At 40.3% G+C, this 22553-nt stretch overlaps 1 protein-coding gene across 1 annotated transcript in view; it reads left to right on the top strand.

Annotated features, from left to right (window-relative positions):
* The first annotated feature begins 566 nt into the window (after positions 1–566).
* The window catches only part of SLIT1 (slit guidance ligand 1), a 44995-nt gene continuing 23008 nt past the window's right edge, over positions 567–22553 (top strand). The window contains exons 1-17 of the mRNA XM_063307798.1: positions 567–591; positions 679–826; positions 3008–3079; positions 3840–3911; positions 4661–4732; positions 5886–6029; positions 6845–7008; positions 7724–7747; positions 11824–11968; positions 12799–12873; positions 13498–13641; positions 13757–13900; positions 15506–15672; positions 17431–17563; positions 18313–18381; positions 20318–20389; positions 22242–22313. Of these exons, the coding sequence (XP_063163868.1) occupies positions 567–591; positions 679–826; positions 3008–3079; positions 3840–3911; positions 4661–4732; positions 5886–6029; positions 6845–7008; positions 7724–7747; positions 11824–11968; positions 12799–12873; positions 13498–13641; positions 13757–13900; positions 15506–15672; positions 17431–17563; positions 18313–18381; positions 20318–20389; positions 22242–22313 (1742 nt within the window). The remainder of the gene's footprint in view (positions 592–678; positions 827–3007; positions 3080–3839; positions 3912–4660; positions 4733–5885; positions 6030–6844; positions 7009–7723; positions 7748–11823; positions 11969–12798; positions 12874–13497; positions 13642–13756; positions 13901–15505; positions 15673–17430; positions 17564–18312; positions 18382–20317; positions 20390–22241; positions 22314–22553) is intronic.

Consider the following 22553-nt stretch of genomic DNA (forward strand, 5'->3'; position numbering starts at 1 on the left):
TCTTCACACAATGTGCTGGTCCACCATCCTTACGTGGTCTAAATGTTGCAGAAATCCAAAAGAATGAATTCAGCTGCACAGGTCAGTGGCATTAGCAGGGTGCTAGGAGCTTTCTATGTGGGGGCAAAAAGAATGAATTTCCCTCCTGGCTTTCTGTTTAGGATCCCCAGAACAGCCAGGCTGAGGTCTTTTCTGCTTTCACATTTAAGACAGAGTAGCACTTGTAGCAAAGAGTTCAATAGTCAAACCTGCCAACTTCCCTCCTGCATACGTAACTACACTTTCTTTTACCATAATATGATGATCTCAGCATTCCTATTTCATTTTATAGGCAAGGCACAGCAGAAATTGTTTCATGCTGCAAAAATTACCTATATTTTTGAAGAGAATTCTGTTTGTCATGAGTTCTCAGGATTGATCAGACAGCACAGAGAATACAAGGATCTTCATGTGAATTAGGTCCATTTAAAAATATATTATTATTTGAGGCATATCAAGGATAGAAATTCATTTCTCTGTAAGACTGACTCTTTCAGCCAGATATTTATGCAAGTGGCATTCAACTAATGCATGCAAACAGATATTCCACAAGCAAAGATTAAGTGGTTCTGCATTGCACAAAGGGAGACAGACTTTATACAAGAGAACCCAGTAACTTTCTCAATTTTCTTTCTGCAGGCCAGGATGATGCTACCAGGATTCATATCTGCAGTTTTTCATCTGGGTCCTGTCCTGCCATGTGTACTTGTAGCAATGGCATTGTAGATTGTCGTGGCAAAGGGCTAACAGCCATCCCTGCCAACTTACCAGAAACCATGACAGAGATGTGAGTAGGAATGATTCAGATGGTTGTGAAACAGGGAATTTAGTATTCTAGTCCAAGAACCATTTAAGTACCTTTCAGTTGTGACTTTATTTGGATATGATCCTAGTTTTTATGGGTTCCTACGGAGCTCCTTCAGTATTGCTAGTGTGCAGGATGAGAGATTTCTTTTTCCAGAGATAAACGAAAACAAACATCAGTGAATGTAATAAGCCACAATGATATCAGAATGGTGACACATGCAAATTATACAATTTGGTTCTTTTCCTTCCTCCAGGGTTGCTTCCAGTTGGCATTGGTGGAGGGAAGAGATCTAGCTCAGACCCTTGCTTTGTGGGGTGCCAGATGGTTTGGCACTCTGCTCTTTCCTATTTAATATTTATATGAAACCATTGGAGGAGATGATCTGGTGACATGGGGATACGTATCTTCAGTATGCTAATGATACACAGCTATATATCTCAGCCTCTGGTCACTCACATGATGCTCTCAATGTTCTATCTCATTGTCTGCAGGCTATGAGGATTTGTATGGAGAGGAACAGGTTCAGACTCAACTCTAGCAAGACCTAGTAGCAGTGGAGTTGGGGGCAATTGTATCCTGGAGATTTTTCATTTTTAGCTCTGGAGGGGGCTACACTGCCCAGATCAAAAGTGATCACAATCTGGCGGTCCTCCTGCACTTACAGCTCCTGCTTGAGAAGCAGGTGGGAGCCGTTGATTGGAGGGGACCCATTTCTGCACCCATATCTGGATTAGGAGGTCCTATTCATAGTCACTGATGACTTGATCACTTCTAACCTGATTACTGCAACGTGCTCTACATGGGTCTGCCTTTGAAGCTTACTCAAAAGCTACAGCTGGTTCAGAATATAGTGTTGTGAGTAGCTGAGGGTGCATCTCATGTAACACTGCTACTTCATGAGCTGCACTGGCTGCCAGTGGGCTTCTTAGTGCAATTCAAGGTGCTAGTTGTCACCTATGAAGCCATTCATAGCATAGAGCCTAGTTATTTGCAGGACCACCTATCTCTGATTACTTCTACCCATCTGATAAGATCTGATAGGGTTGGCATGCTCCAGGTCCCATTACTCGAGCAGTGATGGGACACAAGAGATAATGCCTCCTCTGTCATCACATCTGCCCTATAGAATAGCCCTGTCCTCCAAGATCTGGATGATCTTGATCTTGCCTGCCTTCCAAAATCTCTAAAGACTTAGCTCTCCCCAAGAGGGTGTTGGGCCAGGTAGTTTTATGAGCTTGTTTTAATAGTTATGGTTGTTTAAATCACCTCTTGTGTTTTAATACATTTTATTTTGTCAGGTGTTATTTGTTCCTTTTAATTGGGTATACCACACTAAGTTGTGTGTGGAGTGGACAGCCATGTAAATTGCATGAATGAATCAATGAATGGTTGTCTGAATCCACCTTTGTTTATTTGTTTAAGTGAAGAGAGTGGAATATTAATGTATAACCAAATGTATGAAAGCTTCTTTAAATAGCTTCTCCTTGTGCCTCCTCCATTCACCAAATCAGTCCTGTGTAGTTCCATTGCGCAGACAAAATATGTTCTCTACACCACTATTAATCTAAAGTATGTGATAATGTGGAGACAATCTCTAATCCATGTTGTGGGCTATAGGCATGAACTGCTATGCAGAGAACTAGCCTGAGTAATGGTTTTAAATGGTCATCATTTGGACATTTCATGGACGTTCTATCTAGGCTTAAATATAACTCATAGCTAATTCATGTATTATGTCCAAGTAGGCATACTAGGAAAATGAATTATGTAGATTTACAGCTTCAGATAACTGAGAAATTATTTAGCGTATGATCGTCTGATTACAGCCACATAACTAGCTTGCAAATGAAAGTACAATGTGCTGAGTAGCCAAGTGTGCATACGATTATATCACTTCACTAAATGTAAAACTCTGCATGGATTTCCAAAACATATAATACATCAATTTTACCGTATGAAAAGTTTATTAATTAATCTTCAAACTGAGCTGAATGTCATGCTAGTTTAACTCACATGGAAATAGGGCAGAGCTCTCCCTTCTCTTTATGCAGATGATTCTGTTTGCTCTCTACAGTACCCCTTCTGAAAGATATGGCATTTCATCTATTTTTATTGGTGTGCCCAAGTTGTTTTCTTTCTAATGCTTGGCTTATCATACAGACGTCTGGAACTGAATGGCATCAAGTCCATCCCCCCTGGAGCCTTCTCATCATACAAGAAACTGCGTAGGATGTGAGTATCTTGATATAGATCATGTCCATCCTGTCATTCTGCCTCTGTCAATTACATCTCTCACCACCTTAGTCCAGTCTATGTTTCTTTGCCTTCTATGCAATCTTTACTCATCATACAATTATCTTTTTATCCTTGGGGTCTATCTATTATCCCAAGATAGCTGAGAAGGATAGCTAGTGAGGAAAGGATAAACTGAACAGCAGATTAAGCTGATGAGACCTAGGTCAAAGATAAGAAATTTGAAAACCACAGATGTTGCTGCTCTACAATCCCTAGCATTCCTCCAGCTAGCAGGTTGAGAGTAGTGGTTCTCAATTTTTGCTTTAGATCTTCTCCTTCCATGCTCCATCTTGTGAACAGGAAGGCAATTTGCCTTCCAAACACAAATAAGTCTATTTCAGTCTGCATCCATTCAAACCTCTTCTATCTTTGAACAGGAAATGAATCCAAGTCTGAATTTCAGGGGGAGTTGGTGCAAGAATATATTAGGTTATGTGGGTAAAGAATGGAAGAAACAAGAAATAAGCCAAATGCTGTATCTTTCTTCAGTTTTCCAAGGTTGTCAAATGGCCCCTATGCTGTCCATAACTGTCATGGAAAAACTGATTTATGTTATATAAATCTATAATTTAAGAGTTTGAATTGAAGCTGCAAGTGACAAATAGACCCTTTTTGGGAAGGGATTGTCACTTAAAGAGAAGAAAAGTGACAAACCTTTTAAGTGTTTCTGAATGTTGACTGTGTCTATACCTTTCAGAGACTTGAGCAACAACCAGATTTCCGAGATTGCACCTGATGCCTTCCAAGGCCTTCGTTCACTCAACTCTCTGTGAGTAGTAAGTGGGAAAAAAGTCTGGAATACACTACTATAGTCAAGGATGCAAAGTATTGCTTGCATGGTGGGCAAAAATGGTCTTCTTTCATGACTCCACCTGCACCGTTTAATTGATGCCAGAGTAGCTGTTAATGCCAACTTGAGGCTTCCTGAAGATGCCAGTCCCCATTCCCTGTCTCTTTGGCCAATATTCTGAATAGCTATTTCAGTTTCCAGAGGCTGCCAAATCTCCGTCCACGTAAATTCAGTTGGCTCATCTCCTAATTACAATGCGTAGTGTAGTACCTCATAATGCAATTTTATAGTTAGTTTCAGAGGAAAAATGTTTCTGTGAATCAGGTTTTCATGCCATTATGGTGACTAATTATACTACATTATTGCAATCCTTCTTTTCAGGGTGTTTGCAGTGGAATGTTTGAAAACTGCTGCTTCATGGAGCTTCAGCTATTCAGCTGTCTTAAGCAACTGCATATTTTGAGCATACTTATAGGAACCCATATTTCATCTTCTCAAATGCTAAACCATTGCAGCTGTATGTGTCATGAGGCAACTGTATATTAAAAAGCGATAGTGTATATTAAAACTGTATATTAAAAAGCGATATAGTGTATTGAGAGAGGAGGCCATCATCTATTATAGAATCTTAGATTCTATAATAGATGATGGCCTCCTCTCTCAATACACTATATAGGGACATTGAAATGGCACCACTAATCCAAGGACTGATTTTGTTTCTTTTCCAGAGTCTTGTATGGGAACAAGATCACAGAGCTGCCCAAAGGAGTATTTGGGGGTCTCTATGCACTACAACTACTGTAAGCATAAATAAGAACGATAGCTGGATGGTTATCTGGATATGAGCATAGCAGGAAACCCTCTATTGCAATCATCTAGAACTTCATTTCCATCAATATATTTATTCATCTATCTTCAGAAACCAACAGCTTCCCCAGTTGCTTAAAAACTGATATTTTCCTCACTTCCTCCTTATTCACCTATCTTTTTCTCCCACATTTCCACCTGCTATTGTTATCATTTCATTTCCAACATTAGCTTCTACGTCTCTTCCTACCTACTTTTTCTCCCCTTCCATCTGCATTATTCCAGAGGAAAACCTTGTTTGTCTTTAATAATATAATTCTTCCTTGTGGACTTTTCTCTGTCCCTTTACTTGGCTTGAAGGTGAAAGGTCCCCTGTGCAAGCACCGAGTCATGTCTGACCCTTTGGGGGGACGCCACTTTTGTGACGTTTTCTTGGCAGACTATAGCGGGGTGGTTTGCCATTGCCTTCCACAGTCATCACCTTCCCCAGCAAGCTGGGTACTCATTTTACCAACCTCGGAAGGATGGAAGGCTGAGTTGACCTGAGCCGGCTACCCGAGAGAGAATCCAGCTTCCTCTGGGATCGAACTCGGGTTGTGGGGAGAGTTTTTGGTTGCAATGCTGCCGCCTACTTGGCTTAGGGATGGACAAATAGTTGTACACCTTTTGTCATTTTTCCAACCTTCAAATAATAGCATCTCATTTTTGCATAAGTTTGTCATTAAACAATAACTCCATGAAAAGTCATACAGATTTTCTTCTGCATTTCCTTGTTATATATATTTTTGTATACTCTTTCTTCTAATCTACAATTTTGCAAGCAGCTTCCATGACTGTGGTACGTTAGTTCCACTAAGATTTGCATTTTTGTATGAATACAGAACAGCATCACACAATCTGAAAGATGCAAATATTAAAGAATAACTTTGCTTAATTTTCATATTGGCTTGGGAAGTATGCATTAGATGACTCCAGATTAAAATGCAATTTTAATTTATTTCTTATCCTGAGCTCTGCAAATAACTTGATGGGGTGCACATGGGTAGGTCCTTTGCATAATGAGCAAGAATAACTTTGTGTAATATCCAGTACCGTCATCATAGTGCATGCACACATTACTACAGTATGATTGCTCCATCACTCCAGGCTATTGAATGCCAACAAGATTAACTGCATCCGGGCAGATGCCTTTGCTGACCTGCAGAACCTCTCACTGCTCTCTCTCTATGACAACAAGATCCAGACCCTGGCTAAAGGCACTTTTGCCACCCTGCGTGCCATCCAGACACTGTGAGTGCTGACTTCTGTACAGATTTGTTCAATGATGATAGGGGCAGGGCCGCAACGGGGGCAGGGGGGGGAAGCAGGGCATGTGCCCTGGGCACCGCACTGGGGGGGGCGCCAAAATGACAAAATAGTATTTGTATACTGAATGGGGGGGGTGCGGAATCCATGTTTGCCCCCGTGACACAGACCCTAGTTGCGGGTCTGACGGGGTGATGGAAGGACGGTGCGAGATTTGAATTCTGGACTGCCAAAGGGAAGGCAGGCAAGAGTCTGAGGAGATTATAACAGATATGTCATCTGAAAGGAAACAAGAAGTCTTGTTCTTACAGTCTTATCACTGAGACTGTGTAGTATATTGATTAAGGTATTGGGCTATAACTGGGTACACCCAGATTTAAGCCCACCTTCAGTCTCAGAAGCTCATTGAGCAACTTTGGGTTAGTCTGTCATCTCTCAGCTCAACCCATCCAACATGGTGGGTGGTGGGAAAAATTGGAGGACAAAGTGCTCCATATACTATCTTGAGCTCCTGGAGGAAAGGCAGGCTATAAACCTAACAAATACATAAATCACAAATAAGTAAAATAAATTCCTAGAGGGTGTACCAGAGCTTTTGGCAGGCCCCAGTGTCCTGACAACTAAGTGGAACCCAAAGAAAGGGGCTACTTTGCACTCTAGATGCCTGAAAAAGCATTCAGCTTTGTACTGGCTAGAAGCACCATCTTAGCAGCTACATGTGGTTCTCTGATCAACCACAGGGCAGCCCACAGATTCCTGAATGGATGTGCTCAGTTGTTCCTTTTTCTTTCCTACTACAGCCATCTGGCCCAGAACCCCTTTATTTGCGACTGCAACCTGAAGTGGCTGGCAGACTTCTTGCGTGCCAATCCTATTGAAACAAGTGGTGCTCGTTGTGCCAGTCCCCGGCGCTTGGCCAACAAGCGCATTGGACAGATCAAGAGCAAGAAATTCCGCTGTTCCCGTATGAGCTGCTTTCCTGCTATAGGGTTGCTTTTGAATTTGGGTTCAGAAGACTGAGAATGGGTGTCCTTTGCATATTCCAGCACATCTTTCCAGGGGTTTTGTCTCAACACACAATAGACTGTAAAGAACATGTAGAAATGTTCTCCCATCCTTATCTTCCTTCCTTCCTTCCTTCCTTCCTTCCTTCCTTCCTTCCTTCCTTCCTTCCTTCCTTCCATACCACAAGATATTGTTGCTTTTGCATTCCCCCACCTCATTTTAAACTTCCTTGTGCCCAGAGATCTAAGGAATCAGGATATATATAAACTATAAGCCATCTTCTACCCTGAAAGTGAACTTAAACCAACAGGAATGGCTTGGTTAAAATGTTCAACCAACCTGCAGTTGAACCTCTTATTTAATGTCCAGAATACATACTATAAATTGGTTGACTGAGTTTGAAATTCAGAAACTAAAGTGTTCCAACCTCTTAATTTTTTAAAAAATTAACTCTTGTGCCAGAAAATATGCATGTGCTATAACAGATGGTGGAAAATATGCTTGTTTTTTAAAGATATACTTATTAGGTAAATATATGCACCTATATATGTATCTGTATATGCTGATACTTTTATGTGCAATTGATATTCCTTTTCATGTATTGCACTTTATGTGCTTGCTCTAATATGCCTGAAAGAGTTACATTAATATTCTTTGCCCATCTTTCTTTACAGCCAAGGAGCAGTACTTCATTCCAGGTAAGGGAGAAAGTGTTAGAATGGGATATGCTGGAATTAATGTATTGCTTGCATGCATATACCTAAGTGCCCTTTCTTTACTGGGAAAATAACATTTTAGAATTGCCCATTAAGGTAAATGGCTTATGTTAAAACTTCCAGGTGCAATTCAAGGTGCTGGTTATTATCTGTACAGCCTTTCATGGCATAAGGCCTTGTTATCTAAAGGACTGTCTGTCTTCTGTAGTTTCTGCCTGTCCTGTATGATTGGCCAGAGCCAGTGTACTCCAGGTCCCATCTATTAAGCAGGGTCATCTGATGGGATCTAGAAAATGTGGCTTCACTCTTCACCTGCCCTCTGGGACAACATTATCTCCCCCGACCCCCGCCCTCCGACCATGTTTAAAACAGCCTTTAAAACATGGTTTTTCCATGGGTTAGACTGGATTACAGTCCTGTGGGCTAATTCTTTTAAGAATAAATGGTCTTTCTTTTCTGGGTTCCTGCAGTTTTATTTGTATTTTTTTAGTTATGGTTTCATTATTATATGCCACCCAGACTTGTTATGGAATTGAGTTTATTTATTATAAATTTAATAAATAAACTCAGCAATTTTGGTGGGAACAGGATGACCAAATCTCTTCTACAGTGCTGCAGCATTTGCCTCTCTCAAAACTAGATTGGACTTTCAACTGTTCCTTTTGCTGGGTTGGTGGAGAAAAGTTGCCAGAGGCAGTTTATATTTCCTCTCATGCTAAACTTGGCTATGCTAGGTCAGAAGCAGGCAAACTGGTATGTCCTATATGTGCTGGTGTCTAACTCCTGTTGTGTTTTACCATTGGTCATGCTTAGTGGGGTTTATTGGACCTGTAGCCCAATACATCAGGATGATGTCACATTGCCTATCAAACGCCAGTGTTATCACATCTCTGTCATGAACAAAATGGTTTAAATTTGGCCCAGTGTCATTTTCACTTCTACTGAGCTCAAAAGAGACAATATGTAAAAAACCTCAGGAGCAAATCAGTCCTTGTTTTGATTTTTGTTAGTTGACCAGTAGGAAAGCGCAAAGAACATAATTCAGTGTCCTTCCCCTTAAGCTACCATTGGCCATAGAATAACAAAAAAATTATTACCTATATTCTTCCCCTTCTGGGTTTTTAGTGCATGTATTTGTATCCATTTGCCCAGTGATTTGCCATGGGGATGTTGATTGGAAAAAATATAGAAACCTGCTCTGAAATCCTCCAAAGTTTTCCCAGCTATTTTACTATAATTCCTCTATTATATTTAAAGCCCCAGCAAGTTTTGAAAGTAAAATGATAATACACCAGTAATGATGCCTTCAGGCACTTTCCCCAGTAGCTGTGGCCTTTTTTAAAAAAGAATTTTATCAAGTTTATAACAAAGACAAAAACTACAGAAAAACAAAAAACTACAAAAAGAAAAAGAAACTAAAAAAGTGTGAAATACAAAGAAATAGAATTTTAGAGATTACATACAAAGGTGGCTTCCAACTTTCAACAGCAAGAATATACAGCAATTTCCAAAGTCAAGCCCTTACTCTTTATCAAACCAAGATCACATTATTTCTATACATCCTTCCATTGACACACGCAAATCACTAATACAATTGCTCCTTCCCCTTATATAAAAAAGAAAGTATATGTATATAAATTTCTAAATCAACTTCCCTCCCCCTTAAAACAACATCCATTTAATTATTTCCTTCCTACCACTATTCTGTATATTTCTGTCTACTATAATAAAAATCAAATTATAAAAACATATAAATTATCTGCTTTTATAATTAATAATACTACAACAGTCTTAGCCCTATTAAGTTTAAAAGCCAAAATAGAATATTATTATATCTTACCAATACTTTTTAAATCATACAAATCAAAAGTCCTGTAAATCTTAGTCCAAATCATTAAGAAAATGAAATCCTAATAACCTCATTATCAATCCAGTTACACATTCTTAATTTTTTATCCCTCCTTGAAATATACCAGGGCATTTACATATCTCCCTATTACACATAAGGCATTTTTTTTACAGAAATCAAACAGCCCCACTGCCACCCTTAAGACTTCTCAGCAAGGAAAAAGTTCCCACAAAACATATTCTCTTCTTTCCCATAACACTGATTCAGATGGTCATAACATCTCCCCAGCAAGGCAACTCCCTCTACAAACTTAAACCCCTGGGTTCTCCATCCTTACAGACAGTCGCTTTAACCCCCTCAACACCAAACTATAATCTTCCCCTGGCATTACTTTAATCTCACTAACAGAAACTTCCCCATCTTTTCCAAAATCTTCATCATTCATCGTAACATTTTCAGCCAGATGGCACACTTTAGCAACAATCTCTTCTCCAACGCCCTGAACACTCTGCAGAATAGCTTGGCAGCACTCTGAAAGAAGTTCTTTAGAAGTCTGCTTAAGCTCACAACAGAACTCTGAGAAGTCTTCTTTGAAATCTTCCAAGCTTCAGACAGTAGATTATGACACCCGCTAGTTACTTGACTCATGCACAAAGGAGTTAATGAATTAATAAAAAACTTCCACCTAAAATTGGCAAGAGAAAGTATACTAGCAAACAAATCCCAAAGAAAATGAACAGAAAACTGAAGATTTAAAACAGCAAACCCAACGTGTAAGAAAATATTCCATCCTTCAGATTCAGTACCAAAAATAGTAACAGGAAGGCAGTTATGTATTCTCAATCCTTATTACACTTTAAATGGGGAAACAAACCAAAACTTAAAAAAAATTAAAAATATAATCCAGAAATAATGATAGGTACCAAGAAGTTCTGCTTCTTCTTACTGTAGAAAGCTTCTCTTAGGGTACATAACTTAAAAAAATAAATTGGGTGTTTTAGAAATGGGAAGGCAGGACTGCAGTGTGGCTTGGAAAAAATGAAATCCCAGCCTCCCGGTGAAGTCTTGCCAGTCAATCACACATGCTGTCCACGATCTCCTGGCTGCAACTTGCCATCCAGAGGACAAATGGGTCATTTTCTTTGCCAGGAAAAATGCTCTGGGCTACAGGAGAAACCAGCCTGTGCCCCCCAAAAAACTGCCACGATGCCAGCTCTGCCCACAGAGCTTGCAGGCACAGCTGCTCAGTCTGCCATATCCCACCAGAAGTCTCCCCAGTAGCCGTGGCCTTGACTGCATATTGCTACAGCAGCTCCAAGAACAGAATACCAACTTCTGAGGCAGATGGAGAGAGCAATGGGTGGCTTGAGTTAGTTAGAAGATGAATTGAAAATCCCAATGGGAAAATGGGCTTTCCCACAATGTCTGTAGAACTGCAGAGATTCAAACAAATAAGCCAGTTTTGCTGCAGCATTTAATAAACCAGAACAGACTTATAAATAGACTTAACTATTGAAAGCAAACATCATGAGATCCATCCAGATCTTGATCTCATGAAGTGATATAAAACACTTATGTGGAAGTGCCCTTTATCCCTGAATGCCAGATACAAGAATACAGTTGGGAAGCTAACCGACGGGCTACTTAGGAAAATTTAGCTTAACCCTGTCATTGAAAACAGAGTCTTGGTGAGTTACAGCCCTTACAGGCTGACCCATCAGGCTCTTTTTATATACAGTACATGTGGAGAGAAATGGAAATTTCTGCTCTTGCAGATGGTCCCTGCTCCCTAGTTCTGTACAGAGGACTGGCACTGACTTGCATGATTATACACAAGTGTAGAGAGGAGTACCCAGATAAAGGGGTTTTTCCTTCTCTTCAAGAAGAAGGTTCCCCAGCAGTACCAGCTATCTTTGACTCACACTTTGTCGGGTCCAGCCCAAGGATGACAAGGAATCAATCCAGCCAGTTCTTTATTGCTCACACCGTATAAGCAGAATCTTGCCAGATTAAAGCTACTCTACCTAACCTAAAGGGAAGTAACCTGGGAGGCTCTAGAGTGTGGCTACTCTGAACCTCTTAGTCTTCCCATGTTCTAGCTCCAGACTGTGTTTTCTCTTATCTCACTCCCCTCCTTGGAATGTGCTCCCTCCTTCCTGAGAACCAGCTGAGTTACTGTAGTCCATCACACACTTCCTTTTTCCGGCAGGTACGGAGGATTATCATTTGAACAGTGAATGCCACAGTGATGTGGTCTGCCCACCCAAGTGCCGCTGTGAGGCCAATGTAGTGGAATGTTCCAATCTGAGGCTGACAAAGATCCCAGAGCGCCTCCCACAGGCTACTGCTGAACTGTAAGGCTTGAACTTGCCCTGCTCTTCTCTGAGCATCCATTTGTTGTTCTCACAATCCAAAATAGAGGTGCTCTTTCCTTCTGTGTCTTCCCTATGGCTTATTCACACAATGAGAGTTGCCAAGTGTCATTATTTTAAGGATGTTTTCTACCAATGTTCTTCAATAAGATAAAGTGAGATGCAAGCAAAGAGGGCATGCTGTGGGTGCCATCGACTAGGGAGTTTCACTTGGTGGGTCTTAGGCAGTGGGCGTTTTCTGCTGTGCCACCTGCTTTATGGAACATCCTTCCTCCTGAAGTGAGGCTGGCCTGCTCTCTTTTAGCTTTCCAGAGGTCCCTCAAGACCTGGTTGTGTCAGCAGACCTGGAGACCCCAGGGGACTGGCAAAATATTGAGATGGCTCCTGGGAAATAACACCTCCTCTTTGCCTGATCTCATTTTTTATTCTGTGTTTAGTTTTGTGCTTTAATAATTTTAAAGTTTTTCATATTAATAATATCAATATTGATTTATATATTTTGTTTTTAACTCTGTTGTATGCCGCCCAGAGTCACTTGATTGTGAGATGGGCAGCTATATAAATATGATGAACAAACAAACAAACAAACAACTATTCGATGTGCAAGCTCTTCAGAGAACACTGGAATTGCCCATGTCCTTCTCAGGAAATCTCAAAGACTTTCACTGTGCCACTCACCTCATTTTTTCCTGGCTCTGAGAAGATTCATGTATAAGAAAGCATGTATATTATATTGTTCACCATGCAGTGTAACTTTTTGCTCTGCTTTGCTCTCAGGCTTGCATGTTTATTTTACTTTCTTTCCTTTGCAGACGCCTGAATAACAATGAAATCACAGTGGTGGAGGTGACAGGTATCTTCAAGAAACTCCCACACTTAAAGAAAATGTGAGTTATGTGGATGAGAACCTCTAGGAACAAAGGAGACATTCCTCCTTACACAGGATTTTGGAGTAGGGCTTATGGTACAGCAACATTTTAAAAAAGGATAAGGTGTGGCAGGAGGGACAGCTGTCAAAGATCCTACAGGCATAAGTATAGATGGATATAAGGAACTGTGCTAGATCATCAGGCCAAGGACCTCTGCTATTTCCTTGCCTATATGAAGTCCACAAGAAGGACATTGTATAATAACATCCTCCTGCCCACATTCCCTAGCAATTTTAAGAGGCATACTGCTTTTGTTACTGGAAGTAATACATAGCTATCATAACTAGCTTTATTCTTCACGAAACAGATGCAAATATGCTTAGACTCTCTGAGGCAGAAATCAGTCTCTCAGCAATCTGCTTGAAGTTACAAAATTAGGCCTAAAGCTATATCAAATGTTCAGGTTAGGTGCAGAGGCAGTCTAGAAAAGAATTAAGGGCTGCCAAATAAAATACACTGGCAACATTGGATCTATCAAAACTATTCTTCTTTTGTTTCTGTTGAAGTGACAGAGCCTGGTAGGTTGTGAACTAAGATGCAACTGTTCTCCTATACTTGACTTTCTGCTTCTTGCTTTCCTAGAAATTTGAGCAACAACAAAGTCTCAGAGATTGAGGATGGGGCCTTTGAGGGGGCAGCCTCAGTGAGCGAGTTACACTTGACTGCTAACCAGCTGGAGTCAGTGCGCAGTGCCATGTTCCGGGGCTTGGATGGGCTGCGGACGCTGTAAGTCAGCCCTAACTGGGAATTGTAGGGTGGGAGCAGTATTAAATAGTTTCCTGGCAATCAAGGAAAGTTAGTAAAAAAAAAGGTTTCTTCCCATCTTCTCTTTTCTCCCCAGGATGCTGAGGAACAACCGCATCAACTGTATTCACAATGACAGCTTCACTGGGCTGCGCAATGTGCGCCTTCTCTCCTTGTATGACAATCAGATCAGCATTATTTCACCAGGGGCTTTTGATACATTGCAGTCACTCTCTACTCTGTGAGTTGTGAGGCAGGGAAATTTTAGTTAAAGCTAACAGATACACATCCATAATCCTTTCTCCTGGATCTGATTTTATTTTTCTTTTCCAGCTGTTTTCTGATCTCAGAAACATGCTTCCATAATGAACTGGAATTCATGCTTCCATAATGATTCAGGGTGTTGCCATTTTAAATTTAGTATAGTTGTTGGGTGCAGCACTGCTGTCAGAGGGCTGTTTGCAAAGAGCCACATCTCTGGAGCTGTGACCAGACAACGGGAACTTCTACTTCGAGAGAATGGTCCTTTTCACTTTCAGCTGGGAGCCATGGTTGAAATGCCACAGTTGCTGAACTAGGCATTTATCATTGTTACAAAAACATGGGATGTTGCTGTGAAACTATTTTGCATATTGCTAGTATTTGATTTTAACTCACCATTTTGTAAGTGGAATGAAGTCTCTTTATGGGGGAACAAAGCTATTGAAATACACATGAATGATAATAAATGGTATTTATACCATTTGCTTGAGTCAAAACAAAGTTTCATCTTATCTTCTAAGCTTGACTGCTGCTCTTTGACAGGTGCAGGGGGAGCACTGAGGTACAAGAGTAACAATTTGCCTAAGGCAATTTAATGGGTTTATAGCTCAAAGGAGAGACTTGAGCAAGATTTCTTAACTTAGAGCTCCTTGATTCGGTTCATGACCTCCCCAGATGAAAAAAGCTCCTCTGTAGCCGTGTTGAGAAAGGACATAAGAGATAAGAACAGTTCTCCTGAATTGGACCAAAGCTCTATTTTGCCCAGCATCCTGTTCTCACAGTGGCCAACCAGAGGCTAACAGGAAGCCCACAGGCAGTACGCAAGTGCTATAGCATCCATCTACTTGTGTTCTCATCGCAGGAGGAGACTATGTTAGTCCATGGTAGACAAAAATCAAAAGGAGTCTGTTAGGCCCTTTTCAGTGTGTGAGCTTGATGAAGTTTAGCTAGTTGATACATCTGATAAAGTGAGCTGCAACTCACAAAAGCTTACACTTGTAAATAAAATTTGTTAGACTGAAAATTTGTTACCAGACTCCTTCTGACTTGTGCTCCCAGCAACTGTTACCCATTATGTCCTTAGCAGCCATTAGGAACCTTTTTGAATAAGTTAAATTAAAAAAAAAAAGCCACATGGGTTGGTAGCCAGTCTGAATGGTCTGCTGGTGGTCTATTCTTGAAGCCTTGAAGAATTCATGGTAATCAACTGAGACCAGTCTTTCCTACCCGGGGGAGCTGCTGGTAATCCTTATAGAACAGCCTTAGATACTTAGATGTCAATGGGTTGGAACTCTCATCATCCCTGACTAGTATCCACGTTGCTTAAAATAAAATCATAAAATGAAACAATATCTGAACATCCATGTTTGGGAAAGGCTGGGAGTAGACAATACTAGACTAAGTAGCTAATAGTTTAACTCAATACAATATAAGTAGATTTATATTATCACAAATATGTGTTTATAGATATGAGAAAGGGCATTGGTTTTAAAAGAGGACAGGGAACTTATTTCTATCTGCAGGGCAGTTAAGATTTCATCAACAGTGGGATTATTTATCTTCTTACCACAACCTTTGAACCCAGGAACCTGCTGGCTAACCCCTTCAATTGCAATTGTCATCTGGCCTGGTTGGGTGACTGGCTTCGCAAGAGGAAGATTGTGACTGGGAATCCACGCTGCCATAATCCAGATTTTCTGCGCCAAATCCCATTGCAGGATGTTGCCTTCCCCGACTTCAGGTGTGAGGAAGGTAACTTACAGGCGCTCAGTGTTTGGGTAATAGCAAGGACAGCAAATATGCAAGTTTTGTACAGTGAAGTTTCTTGTATATGTGCTCCAAATCTCTCTGTCTCTGCTAAAAGACCAGTGTAACCCAGATTAGTAAAGCGTCATGCTTAAACACAATGCAAAGCTCCAATTGACTTCTTTATCCCATTTCTGTATTCAACGTTGTTTTCTTGTAAATCTAAAATAACAGAGGGTATTCACATAAACACACCCTGCAAAGTAGTGGACTTCATAAAGCATGGGACTGTCTCATTCTACATTTCAACAAATCTTAATTTTGCATAGATTTTTACTTTTGAACCATATGTGTTCTGTCCCATTGCTGCATCAGTTTGCAAATTTTGATACACATAGCTGAATTATGTACATTGCTCAGTCATTTTTGCAGACATTTCCCCCTAATACAATGAATTTGTCAGGTCACTTTTACCAATATACACATTTTTGTGTGCCTTTTTCCTTCCTTCCTTTCCAGTTTTTTACCCTGTCCGGATCAGCAAACTATTTTTGTATGAATGTTTTATTTAGAAAATTACATCAGAAAAGCAGGAAAATTGTGAACATCATATAATAACAACTGCATTCTTATCTGCAGCTAGGCTAGGAAAGCTTGAATTTTGTATTGAAATGATAACTGAATTAGCTTCTCCCTTACTTTAAGTCATTGGACAAGTCATTCAAAAGGTGCAAAAGCAATTCACATTTGGCATTGACTGAAATGGAGAGAGTATAAAAGGCTATTGTGAAAGGCCAAAAGCTGCGTGTATTATGAAGTGAGGTGAGGAGTGGAGTGGAGTGAAGTCACTTCAAATTCCTTTGGGCACTTTGTTCAGAAAGATTCTGAGAGCTGCAGTCTGTGGGGCAGTGGTTCAGTTTTCTGCCCTCCTCCTAGTCTTTGGATGGAAAGTACCATGTTTCATTGTTTGACCCTGGCTATCTCAGTTACAAATACTGGGCATAACCAACTGCTCTACTATGATCCACACAACTTTGTGTCCTTTAGATACACTGAGAGTAAGCATTGAAAAGTAGCACCAAAGTAAAGGAAACCATTCTAGTATCTTCAAGCCACAAATTAGCTGAAATGTTATCTTTGCCAAACATGCAGGGAGTCCTAATTACGTAATGGTTCCTAGAGTTATATCTACTGATTTTAAGCATTCTTTTTAAATGTTGATTACTTGGTTAAAAGCAAAGCAATTTAATCAGTTATAGTGTTTAAACATTCAGACTAAATAAGTAAAATAGTTTGATGCAAGAAATATTTTGGAGATATTTAATATAATACTGATTCACTAAAGGGATAAATCATGTGCACTTTGGCAAGCAATTTTATATCACTGGCCTTGATCCAAATACAGTAGCTGCTTTCAACATAGCCTTTGTGTTGAGGATGGGTAGGGATGGCCACAACCCAGATAAAATAAAATAAATTAACTTAGCTTTTTTAGTGTACTTCTGTGCCTTGAAACCCTCTTGTGAATCAATAGGGAGGCACAGTTTCGAAAGGGACCTTTCCATCACTTCCCATAAAAACCTCCATTGTTATTTGTAATGAATTAATCACATCAGTTGATTAAAATCCTGAGTTCTAGTTGTTCCTGATGTTTCTGGCCCTTGAAGACCTGGACGCTAATAGAAAACCCAGAATTCCCTGCAGTGATTTGGGACAATATTTGCATCTCGAGTCTCATATCCTTTTTGGCTTGTCACTTGGCAGGTCAGGAGGAGATAATCTGCTTCCCACGCCCTCAGTGCCCCCAGGAGTGCACCTGCCTAGACACGGTAGTTCGCTGCAGCAATAAGCACCTGAAAAGCCTCCCAAAAGGAATACCCAAGAACGTCACAGAGCTGTGAGTATGGATAAGGAGGTTATCAGCTGGGAGGAGTGTTCTGAGAAGTGGCACACTGTATTCATGAATTAAAGGGTCAGCATAACTTTTTCAGGCTAACGACCACACTTGGTTTTGAGGTGGTGCCAGAGGCTGCAGTCCCAAAAAAATAGGACAAAAATGTGGGTGGAGCCAGTACAAAAACTAAAATTTATTTTAGATTACATTAAATTAATTAAATTCAGTTAATATGATTACTTTCCATGTATTTAATAGGGTTTTTTTTATCACATCAATAATGACACATGTGACTAGCAAAGTTTGGAAGAGCTATTGGGGCTGTACCTAAAACCTTTAGGAGCTGGATGGGTCTCAGGTTGTACACTCTGGAATTGGAGCAGCCAGGTGAGATGCACAATGTATCTAACCTCTTGAGCTGCAGTGTTTGCAATTCTGCTACCATCTGTACGAATAAAGATTGAAAATACCTTTGGATATTCAGCAACAATTGAACTATTCTTTCTGTATGGAAAATGTTTTTATTTGGGTATTAAATTTGTATTCTGCCTTATCATCCACAAACAGCATATCTGTGGCATGCAGAAAGGGCCACAATTATCATTCTTTTTCTCTGTAATGTTAATGAATAATCTGCATAGCAGTAACAGGGCAAAGCAGTATATCTTCAGATTAAAAGTTCAAAGATCTTGAACTTTGCTCCATTAGCAGTTCAGTGGTAATATCTGACACATATTTTATTATTCTTGCAGCTATTTGGATGGCAACCAATTCAGCCTTATCCCAGGACAACTTTCCACTTTCCGTTACCTGCAGCTGGTGTAAGTGTCTGAGAAGCCCTGAGAAGCTACTCATCTGATGAACCTACATTGGTGTTTCCTGGAGATTGTAGAGATTAAATATATGGATCATAACACCCTCTAGGATTTTCTGAAAACTGCTAAGATCTTCACCATAAGCTAGATCCATTTTCTCCAACTTGCTGTCTCCAGATGAGTAGGTGACCTGGATTCCTTTGCTGCATATCTAGTTTGGGCAAGTAATGAATAGGGAGAGACTTAGGTTGTACATCAACACATTGATGTACATTAATTGATGTACTGCTACAGATTAAAGCCAGTGCAGAAGATAAGGGGGTATATAGGAAGTTTTACTAGAAGCAGATGGTCATGTTGTTACTGAAATTTTGTTCATCACATAGTTATGAACAAAAGTAAAGCATAAGGCCAGGCGGCCCTGTTCAACCCAATGATTTATCTTTCACATTCTTTTTTCAATAACTTGCAAAAAGCAGTATTGCATTAAAAGCATGGAATGCCATGGAACTATGTATATTCAAATAGAAAGGCTTCAGAGAAGACCAAGAAATAGTCAAGAGAGGTAGTCTCCTCTTATCTTCTGAATTCTGCATAAGAAAACATCTGAGGAGAGAAATAGAAACATTTTGCATTACATAAAATGATGCTTAAAGCAGAATAATGGAAAAGTCTTAAATAAAATTTAATTACTGGGAAACATTTTTAGATTCAGTCTTCTTAGTTATTTAGTCTTCTTAGTTTAGTCTTCTTAGTCATAACACCCTCTAATAGCACATAAAGTTGCAGGTTTCTTACAAGAAAAACTCAGCCATTTTGAATAGGGTACAGCTAATTCAGAGTAGAATAATGGATTGGCTAATTCTTCTTAAAATGCCTACTTGTCCAGTATAAACAGAAATCAACCATACTAAGTCCATTCAAAAGAGAAAATAAAAAAGCTAAGAAGGAAACAAAAAGATCAGAACGCATCCTTTCCAGCAGCCAACACCCAGATAAGCAGGGATTAACACCAGGCAAACAATCAAGCAGAAAACTATTTATTTCTCAAATTTATATACCCTAATCAAGGAACTACCAAGGAAAAAACCACACACACCCCAAAACTGGCAGGGCAAACTGCTGTATATAAACAGGGAGCAAACACCACACTCGTATTGAAGATGTTATCTAGTTGGGTAATGAAACATCTGCAAGCAAACAGCCAAGCTCAGAGAGCACCAAGGACACTACAGTTCAACCCTGAGCTACATATATTCTCTTCTAGAGATGCTAAGGTCTTTCAATAACCCGCGCTGAGGTTATGTTCTCAGTATACATCTAAGTGGCTTTGTTTCTGTAACAGTACATTAGAATCTTTTAGGAAATCATATTCAATTCTTAAAGTGATTGGAGACCCTCATTCTCATGACTGTTCTCCCAGATGTGATTCTATGTGTTTTTTCATGCAGTAGAGAATAATATTTTCTTTCTGTCTGGACTACTGCACCACACTTTGTTTATTATCTGCCTGAGAAATTCAGCAGGGGGAATTTTACTTATTTATTTTACTTCCTAGCTGATGAAATACAGTTAAAGCTCTACCCTAAAATTAATAGCACAGATTCTAAGATTACCTATCCTTAGGAAATATTTGCCTGTGCAAATGCTATGTCCTTTTTGTAACACTCAGAGCATATATACTTTTAAATGTCTTTCTACCTGCATGACAATGGCTCTAGACAAGGGTTTCGAAAAATTAGCTAACATCATGCAGTCACTTGCCCAAAAGTGCTGTCAAAGGATGAAGCAGCTTTATCAGTATAGGCGATGGATGAACTGGAACTGCAGTTGCAGAGGATTGCAGATTTTGGCTTGGGAAATGAGAGGAGGGAAGAATGGCATTGAAGAAAGACTGAGTTATAAGTGATATTAGACCCTGCATTATGCTTCTGTTTTGCAGGGACCTGAGCAACAATAAGATCAGCTTCCTCAACAACAATTCCTTTACCAATATGAGTCAACTGACCACTTTGTGAGTGTTTTCTAACAGAGCTGAATCAAAAAGAGAAGTGCTATTTCAGATTGCAGGGAAAGATATCATTGGGTTCCTGTGGTGGAAATGTGGGCAAACAAAGGCCACATCCACTCAGCTGTTTTGCCTTGTTCCCTTCCCACCCTAACTCATGCTATCCAAACTCTTGCTGCCCCTGAAGCACATCCTTACCAGGAACCTGGAACAGGCCTATGCTGAGCTGCTGTCCATCCAGCTTTAACACAACACATCCCAAAGCCTGTGATTTGGCTGTAATTCCAGCCCTTACCGATATCATCTAGCATGTGAAAAGCCTATTCCACTTAGAATGCATAATGTGCTAAGTACTCCACACACAACATTCCCCCCCCAGTGGCCTATTTTTTTTAAACAAATGTGGGACAACTGGTTGACCATTTGATCTATTGACCATTATGTAGCAGAAATGAGGGTTGTTATTTCTTGGCTACCCTGTAGTATTCATCCAGATTTGGGTAACCAAGACACAACCGATAGACAATGTTGCTGAACAGCTGGAGTTTGAGAAAGATTTAGCTGTGGGGATTGGTTTGGGAACTGTAAACTATCCTAGGAACATAACATGAGGAAAGGAAGCAAGAAACAATGGCTTCCCTGAGAAGAGTGGCCACTAGGAAGGGAAATCCCAATCATATAGGCTATAGAGCAGTGTTTTTCAACCTTGGCAACTTTAAAACATGTGGACTTCAACTCCCAGAATTTTGGGAGTTGAAGTCCACACATCTTAAAGTTGCTAAGGTTGAGAAACACTGCTATAGAGGCTGAGTCCTTTCAATTATGGTTCAACTACATACATCAGTTTTAGGGCTTCACACTGTTAGGTCAACAGGTCAACTGTTCTGTGGTTCAACCATTAGCCAAAAGTTAGTTTTTGTATCTGGTGGCTGCCATCTGGAGGCAATCAAAAATCATGTAGCTGTGGAGATTGATTGGGAACTCCCCTAAAATCACAATGTAAAGAGAGGAAGGAAGGTCCTAGGGCTTCCCTGGGAAGAGTAGCCACTAGGAAAGGAATTCCTAGCTAGGCAGGCAAGAGAAGGATAAGAGACAAGTTCTTTGGATTACACTTTCAGTTACATGTGTCAAGTGAGCCATGAGCTACTCAATTTCAAGACTTCCCCCTATCTAGGTGGACCTGTCACCTACCCATTTTTTTTTTAAAAAGGCTCTGAAAACTGGACCCCCAGTTTCCCTTACAACTAAAAGAGGACCTAGAGTGGGCAAAGAGGTCAGAGACCAGATTGAAGAAGGTGGTCCCACAGGAAACCAGCAGAATTACTTGGAGCCACAAGATTGCTATCACAGAGCATGTCTTTTCAGGCCACCTCCCCAATGCCCATTAATGCACCCTACATTGTGTGCATACAGTGTCTTAAGGTGGGATATTAGGGTAAATGCCACTACTGGAGCATAGCACCTTAAAGCATCCTTAAGACAGCTGTGAGAGACACTGAGATACAGGCAAAGGCATAAAGTTATATTCTCAGGAAAGTTTTAGGGGGCCTTCCTTGTACCAGGGCAAGGAGGTTGTGTGGATTTGCCCAGAGACTTAATAAAGGCATCTGCTATATGGCTTTTTACTGTGCAAAGCAGGATTGTTCAACAGTGGTAGTTTATAGCCTGTCCAAAATGGAGTTGATGGAGAGAGAGATTCTGATTCCAAATATTTAAGATTTTTATATGAGTTACCCATTATTGCATTTTGAAAAACTAATACTGGGGAGAGGGATCAAGGATACAGTCAATGTGCGGGATGTATTTACACAACATGTGATTATTCAAATTGTTTCTGCCTCTCTCCAACTTCACCTAGGATCCTTAGCTACAACGCATTACAGTGTATCCCCTCACTGGCCTTCGAAGGTCTCCATTCACTACGGCTGCTGTATGTATCTTATGTTTTGCTCCCAATTCATAGCTATCACCTGTTCCTCCTCCTTCATTCCTCTGAGGAATTTCCTGTTAGTCTATGGTTTACTGGAGAGTGAATTTTGCCCGGTCATTATTATGTTTTAATGGATAGTGGCCAGGCAGAGTCCTGCAGAATGAGGCAATATTCTGGAGCGAATAGGCACATTTGGAATTTTGAGGGCATGTTGTGGGCAGTCTGAGAAAATGGCTTCCA

Source organism: Candoia aspera, chromosome 6 (assembly GCF_035149785.1).
Source record: "Candoia aspera isolate rCanAsp1 chromosome 6, rCanAsp1.hap2, whole genome shotgun sequence".
In the NCBI taxonomy this organism is placed as follows: Eukaryota; Metazoa; Chordata; class Lepidosauria; order Squamata; family Boidae; genus Candoia; species Candoia aspera.